The sequence below is a fragment of the Equus caballus genome, chromosome 7 (assembly GCF_041296265.1).
Source record: "Equus caballus isolate H_3958 breed thoroughbred chromosome 7, TB-T2T, whole genome shotgun sequence".
NCBI classification, from domain to species: Eukaryota; Metazoa; Chordata; class Mammalia; order Perissodactyla; family Equidae; genus Equus; species Equus caballus.
Window position 1 is genome coordinate 19,486,678 of NC_091690.1, and position 8,117 is coordinate 19,494,794.

An 8,117-nucleotide genomic window follows, 5' to 3' on the forward strand; every position below is an offset into this window, starting at 1 on the left:
GGGAAAATATTATTGGGAGTTACAAATTTCCTACATGTACAAACTGTAAGTCGCAATCCTTAATTAAATGATTACATATGTCTAGTTCATGTTATAAAAGCTTGCTTTGTATTCAAGTTGCTAAATGTGTTATGTAGGTATTTATCCCTGAAATTCTACCCTGATTATTCTTGTAGATCAAGAAATTCTACGTAAATTGGAGAAGGAGAAAATCCTGGTGTTCACACCATCCCGGCGAGTCCAGGGGAGGCGAGTGGTGTGCTATGATGACAGGTTCATCGTGAAGCTGGCTTTTGAGTCAGATGGTATAATTGTGTCCAATGATAACTACAGGGATTTGGCTAATGAAAAACCAGAATGGAAGAAGTTCATAGACGAGCGATTATTAATGTATTCATTTGTCAATGACAAGTAAGTAAAACCATTTACTCACCAGTAATACTGCTTCCCTGAAAATCTAACCATCTGGCCGGTGCCACAGAAGCCCTCTCTGTGCCACTGACCAGACCTAAGACAGGTTTCCTCCAACAACTGATTTCCCCACTAACCCTCAGTGGGAGCCAGAAAAACTGCAGTCATTGTGTGAGTGACAGGCCCTGCCCTTCCCTGTAAGTCATCGACAGAGAGAGTCTTCTAGGACTCTGAGCAACTTGTAGTAGCTGACAGAGGGGGAATTTCCATCCTCAGAGAATGCAGATTTTGAGCTATTGACCCTGAGAACACTGCCTTTCAGAATCTACTTAAAGCATTGATAGCTTACTTAAATATATGATGTTTTAAATATGATCTTTTTAAATGTTATACCAATGTAAGACTCTAGTCATGATTAAGTTGATAAATGGATAAATGACATGAACAAGCGAATCTCCTGAGAAATAAGTATATTTACCAATATGGTAATCTACAAGGAGTCTATTTTTTCACCCATTTAATTCACAAAAATGTCTTTGAACAGGGCTTACGCTGTTAAAGATGTAATGAAACTGTTTTACAGTTTGGCATGGTTTAGTGGAAGCCTGAAAAATATGTATACCCTCCCTAGCCAATAATCCCATTTCTTGGAATATATAATGAGGAAAAAAGGAAGACCAGATATGTTCATTTCTATTTAATTTATAATTTCAAGAATTCAAAGGCAACTAACATTACAACAGAAATCAATTAAATTGTGATACATCTCCTAGTGGAATATTATTCAGCTGTTCAGAATTATGATTATGAAGGCTATTAGGAAACATGGAAAATATCTCTGTTAAAAAGACAAATTGTGTTTGTAAAATGATGTATGCATACAGAAAAATGACTGAAATGCAACACATATAGGATTGAGTGACTTCGTCTTCTGTTTTTAAACTTTTAAGGTCGCCACATTGTTTTTATGATAGTAAACACTATAATTGCTAAGTGTTATTACTCATCCATATTGACACTCCCTTAAGAGTACATACATTGTTCACATTTTATGGGTAAATACTTGAGTTATTTCAAGTTCAAACAGTGACGTAACTAGTACTAGAACTCTTCAATCCTAATTTATTTTCATTACACGTGCCATAAATTCTTGCTTCCATTGGACAGTCAATCCAAAATAATAAGTTTATTTCCTTAAGATTTTTTCTATCTTAGTTGAAGAAGCACCTTAGTATAATGGGAAGAGATTGGACTATGGAGTTAGATATAATTGAATCTTGTCTATGCCATGTGAACTTAGATAAAAATTACTTAATTCATCTAAAGCCTAAATTAGGAAAACGTAGTAATCTGTAAAGTGGAGCTCATACTTCAAGGGATTATTGTTAGGATGAAATGAAATGCTGTGTGCACGGCGTCTGACACGTAACGGCTGTTTGGTTCGTTTCAGTCTTCCTGTTCCTTTCTGCCACTTCGCACTTCCCTTCCTCAGCTGCTCCTCACTCTTCACAGGGGTGATGTTTCTAAGCTGTCCTAAAACATCGTTGTGATCATTTCCTAAAGTCCTTACAAAATCCCAAGACTGGGAGGAAGGAAGAATTAATTAGAACATACCAGGCTCAAAACTTGTTTGAATTAAAACAAATACAAGTTCAGCTTGAAACATTTTAATTTTGTTTTCATTAAGAAAGGAAAGCTTCATGTACTTATATTTTTATCCTGTAAATGTTGAATCAAAATACTTGGATTAAAATTTCAAAAAAATACCTAGAGTAAACAAATCTTTACACTCTGTCTTTATAATTCCATCACCAACCTCCTACTTAGGTACGGTTTTGTGTTACATCCATGACAGGTTCATGCCCCCTGATGATCCTCTTGGCAGACACGGCCCAAGCCTGGATAATTTTCTGAGGAAGAAACCTATTGTTCCTGAACACAAGAAGCAGCCTTGTCCATATGGTAACTTTCTTTACGAGTATTTAATATATACCTTTAGAGCACAATATGTTGTTAAACTTTTGTTAATAAAAATAACATTGTAAATTTTGGATGGCATAGTATGTAGTTCTTTTGATTGCAATTAAATTTAAGAAAACAATAATTGTTTTTACCTAGTTGGGATCAATGCAGATGCATTTCCCTGAATTAAAACATGGTTCCAAAAACTCAGTTAATTATAATGAAGTTAATTATCAGGTAGGTAAAAATGTAGAGTTCTTATATTTAGATACACATCAGATTAGCATGGTTTGATCAGATTATGGCAGTACAATCTGCTCTTCAAAGCAGAATGTCTTATCTGATTGAAAAGTCATATTGGAAGAGAAGAGAAGAGAAGAGCAGGTAGGAGTTGAGGACACTGGGTATTAAACTCTGGAGGTGATTATTAATCTTTCAACCAGCTTTCTTACTGCTCTTGATAGTAGTGAAGCAGAAAGACTGAAAGGTGGCATTTCTCAAAAGCAAGGAGCAGAGGACCACGCAGCATAGCTCCCATTTCTGCCTTTGTTTCTTTCACTAGTTAAAATAATAGTGCCAGACTGAGTTTTCAGAATCTGGTGGTCTGCCCCTTCGCCTAACGAATTTTGCTCTTCACAGGGAAGAAGTGTACCTATGGACACAAGTGCAAATACTATCATCCTGAAAGGGGCAGTCAGCCTCAGCGGTCAGTGGCTGATGAACTTCGTGCCATGTCTAGAAATACAGCAGCCAAAACTGCAAACGAAGGCGGACTGGTGAAAAGCAACAGCGTTCCCTGCAGCACTAAGGCCGATAGCACTTCTGATGTCAAACGAGGTGCTCCAAAGAGGCAATCGGATCCAAGCATCAGGACTCAAGTCTACCAAGACCTAGAGGAAAAGCTTCCTACCAAAAACAAATTGGAAACCAGGTCTGTCCCTTCCTTAGTTAGTATCCCGGCTACTTCTGCAAAACCCCAAAGCACTACATCTTTAAGCAATGGCCTTCCATCTGGAGTTCATTTCCCACCTCAGGATCAAAGACCACAGGGACAATATCCTCCAATGATGATGGCAACCAAAAATCATGGAACGCCAATGCCTTATGAACAGTATCCAAAATGTGACTCGCCTGTTGACATTGGATATTATTCCATGTTGAATGCATATCCAAATCTGAGTATCTCAGGCCCGCGAAGTCCTGAAAGGCGTTTCTCCTTAGACACGGATTATAGGATAAGTTCTGTAGCTTCTGACTGCAGCAGTGAAGGGAGCATGAGCTGTGGGAGCAGTGACTCGTATGTGGGGTACAATGACCGGTCCTACGTCAGTTCTCCTGACCCACAACTCGAAGAGAATTTGAAGTGTCAACACATGCACCCTCACAGCCGCCTTAATTCCCAACCCTTTCTGCAGAATTTCCACGACCCCTTAACCAGAGTGCAAAGTTACAGTCATGAAGAACCAAAGTACCATCACAAGCCTCCTCTTCCACACCTGGCTGTGCATCTGCAGCACCCAGCTGTGGGGGCCCGGTCCAGTTGTCCTGGCGATTACCCCTCTCCTCCAAGTTCAGCACACTCAAAGGCACCACACCTAGGGCGGTCCTTAGTGGCCACAAGAATAGACAGCATTTCTGACTCTCGGCTGTATGACAGTTCTCCTTCAAGACAGAGAAAGCCTTACTCCCGCCAGGAAGGGCTGGGAAGCTGGGATAGGCAGAGTTACGGAATTGATGTGTACGGCTATCGGCAGACTTACTCCTTGCCTGATAACTCCACGCAGCCATGTTACGAGCAGTTCACCTTCCAGAGCCTACCTGAACAGCAAGAGCCGACTTGGCGAATACCGTACTGTGGAATGCCACAAGATCCTCCAAGGTACCAAGACAGCCGAGAGAAGATTTATATCAACCTGTGCAACATCTTCCCGCCTGACCTTGTGAGAATCGTCATGAAAAGGAACCCTCACATGACAGACGCCCAGCAGCTGGCTGCAGCCATTTTAGTGGAGAAATCACAGCTGGGTTATTGAAAGATGATGCATCTTTGTGGTGTTTAGTAGTTTTTGTTCAGCTCAAATGCTGAGGGAGGTTTGCTACAATAGCACATGTGATCTCCTTCTCGGCAAGGAGGTTATATAGTATCCATTTATGTGAAATACTGTATCATGGAATCTGTATGTATAGCCCCACATAGTGGAAGTGTCACAGGATTGCTTTACATTCAAACTTTTTTTTAACATTTCCTTTTTAAAGCTATACCCTTGGCTGGAAATTTTTCCAGTGTGATTTGTTAGATGTATCTGTGATCTTTGATATTAATCTTTGGTGCATCAGGGGTTTATATGCAGCACTTTTTATCCTTGTTTCATGTTTTATTAACTTGGTGTTTGTCTGTCAATTGCAAGCAATTACAATACCTTCAGAATGTTGGACATTTGAGTAGACCTAGCAAACTATTTTTTCAAGCCAAGCTTAATTGGAATCTTTTACAGCTTTTTAAGTTATTTTTATTTGGGGGAAGTGGGCTTCTTTGTGCTATAATCATTATTTATAGAAACAAAGTTATACTACAGCACTGACTTTATATTTTAAACAAAATATAAGTTACCAGTTTATGTTGAATTGGGTAACAGTATATTTTAGAATGATTTACAATATGGCACTTTTCATTGTTTTATTTTGGTTTGGATTTTTTTTTCTGTTAAGTAATTAGTTAATTTAATATGGTTGATTTAAAGCAAAGCAGATGCAATCAATGGAAAAAATTGTTTCCATTTTTTTTTTATGAGTAAGGCAAAAGCCGTAACTGTTGCCATTCAGAGCTTTGTCATCCAGCTATGATGTGCTTCTAGACAGTAGAGACGGAATAGAATTCCTAGATTTCCATTACCCTGTACTTTTAACGTGTTGTCTTTTTGTTTGGGGGCACAACAATACTGGATAAAATAACCCTTTCACAGTACTTGCCTGTTTTTAATGAATCTAATTATTCTCAATGCAACTTTTATATTTAATATACTCTGTAGCTTTCCTGCTATTTATCAAGGCTGGCCTGAGGTGGTTCTCCGTGTTGAGGATATGCAACATTTATTGATAATGCACTATGGAAATGGTGACAGAGGAGTTGTAAATGGTAACTTAAAGTTTTTGTAAGATACTGTATATTTTCCATTTTCCTGAAGGTAGTTTTTTGGGGGGCCTGTTATATTATTAAGGCCAGATTCTTGCCACAAATAGTGTAGTTTTAGATACAGACTGAAGTCTGTTCTAGTATTAGTAAGGGATATTTCTGGTTTCAAAGTCATGGGTTTTGCTAGACGTGAATTCATATTTGTCACTTAGAAGATAGTTATTGCGGTCAGTGGCAGACAGTTGTGTGATTGACAGAACTTCGCTGTTGCTCCAGTTTTTGAATTTTGCTTAGTGTAACAGACTCGTTCTGATCTGTTTCTGTGGTCTGCCTAGATGCCCTGGTTATTCTGATTATTCTACATGCTACGGTTTGAAGTAAAGCCCTGAAAAACCAGAAAGTACCTTTTACTGTTGATACAAATTGTATCTTTTTAACTATAAGAACTATTTGATTTGTAGATCTAGTTAAAACACAAGTGTGTAACTATGATTAGACTTTTGGGCAACATTTTATCCCTTATTTAAATACAAATTTTTTTAAGTAAAATTGAAGTCTAGAATAGCGTAGAAAATAAAAGTAACAATTTAGGTAAATAAAAGTGTCTGTCTTAGTTTTATATAATATATTAAAATATATTAAATAAATTTATTGGCATTTTCTTTCTCCTAAAACTTATCTAGTGTGAACTTAACTTAAAATAAAGGTAAAATGCTGCCTGAAAATAATGTCCAAGCACCTTTGACTAGGATAACATTTTCACTACTTGTGTGACACTGTGTGTCACATGAAGTAGCATTTGGGTATACAGTAAATGCTTCTAAAAGGCATTGTGCATATTGACATATCCAATAATCTGAACCGTGTTCAGCAAACTTAATTCAGGAAAGTGGTGTTCTACACAATTATTGCTGTTGTTTTTGAGGTGAGTGTGGCACTCGTCTCTACCCAGAAATAATTCAGATGGTGCCACACACACCGTTCTGAGTGGCATCTGTCTGAGAGCCCTACCCACTCGTGAAATTGTTCTCCTGATGTCGTCGGTCACTCTCTGTAGAACAAGTTTAAACGTAGAGGCTAAACCAGTGCCAAAATTCGGGTTACAAATGCCTAGGACCTTCTATGTTAGTCGCATTATAAGCCTTTTTTTGTTAGTATGAAATCCTTCTTAAATTGTACTTGTAAGTTTTGCTTCGTTTTTTTATTTCAACATTTTAATTATTTGAAGATTCTGCCAAACTAAGTTTATTTAAAGGAGATCTTAGGTGAAATGTATATCACACCTCTAATCTGGCCTCCTAACGTTTTTAGCTAACTATTTGTCATTGCTTCGTGGATTTTGGACTGGAAAAATAGCATAGCTTGTCGCCACCTGTCCCGAAGTCAGCAGCTCTGAACTATCCACGTGCAAACGCTCCGGTCTAATTAGTAGCGAGTTAAGAAATAGCAGTTTTCTTATGTCAAGAGGACAGTTTGTCCCTCGTTTTCTTTCGAAGCACTGATGTTGCTTTCAGAGCTTAAGAATGAGATATTTGGCAGACTTTCGACACAGCAAGTTCTTAATTATCTAAAGCAATAAGTAAATGGATCCATTATTAAATTAAATCCATAGCTGATCCCAAACCTTCATTTTAGTCAAAACTTTCACCTTGATCATATCTTTTACCAGACTTGCTAATAAGTAGCTGGAGAGAGGTGTGTTAGTAAGTAGTGAAACTGCCGACAGTGGTCAACTGAGAGAAGGAAAGGATTCAGATCGGAACATTGTGCCCCTGAAAATTGACAGAGGGCTGTACTTGACACGATAATCAGCCAGTTCGTTGTCTCTGTGTCTTGGTACAGAGGGAATAGTACCCAGCTGGCCAAATACTGGCCCTTAGTATTTCCTCCTTTCTTGCATGTGGTACGTAAATTTTCAGTCTCTTTTTTATGATCTCTCTATCCTGATGGAGTTTGTCATTGACCTAAACATTTGAAAGAAATGCACACCAGTATAAAATATTTGATACTGTTAGAAACTTGAACTTTGTGTTTTTATGAAAATTCATTTATGAGAATATGTAATATAATTAAAAAGAGCATTTTTATATATATCTACATGCATACATATTTGTTATGAAGTATTAAAAATAGGAGAGTGTATGCTTTTGATGGCTAACTTTTCCTTCATTGAACTATGTTTCCTTGAGTTGCGGAGGACCAAGTCTGGAGTCTGGATGACCAATGAAAAGATCTAGAACCACTTAAATGGAAAGCAACTCTTCACTGGTTTTATTCCTGGTATTTTTAAAGAATTATTTTGATAATTTTAATCGATTGTGTAATTTTAAAACACAAAAAAAAACTTAAAGTAGTAGTGCTTATACAGATAATTATTTAACATGTCTTTTATGGATGTATCTATATGTATATAGACAGTAATATATTTATAAAACAAATATTCTTTGATTATACTGTAGCTGTTAGTTTGTGATAGGTGTGTGTGTGTGTGCGTGTGTGTGTGCATGTGCGTTTTGCGAACTCTCTCGAGCTGTTTTTCCCCTGATTTAATGGCACTTACCGTAAGGTATATTTGGTTTTTGGTTTTTTTGCTGTCCAACTTGCTTTTTCA

The 8,117-nt window shown here is 37.5% G+C and overlaps 1 protein-coding gene across 4 annotated transcripts in view; it reads left to right on the forward strand.

The window, feature by feature from the left end:
* ZC3H12C (zinc finger CCCH-type containing 12C) overlaps positions 1-6,107 on the forward strand; it is a 64,614-nt gene extending 58,507 nt beyond the window's left edge. For all 4 annotated transcript variants that reach the window (XM_023644761.2, XM_070272753.1, XM_023644762.2 and 1 more), the window contains exons 4-6: positions 177-411; positions 2,267-2,373; positions 3,013-6,107. In XM_023644761.2, coding sequence (XP_023500529.2) covers positions 177-411; positions 2,267-2,373; positions 3,013-4,406 — 1,736 coding nt within the window. In that variant the 3' untranslated portion in view covers positions 4,407-6,107. The remainder of the gene's footprint in view (positions 1-176; positions 412-2,266; positions 2,374-3,012) is intronic.
* The last annotated feature ends 2,010 nt before the right edge of the window (positions 6,108-8,117 follow it).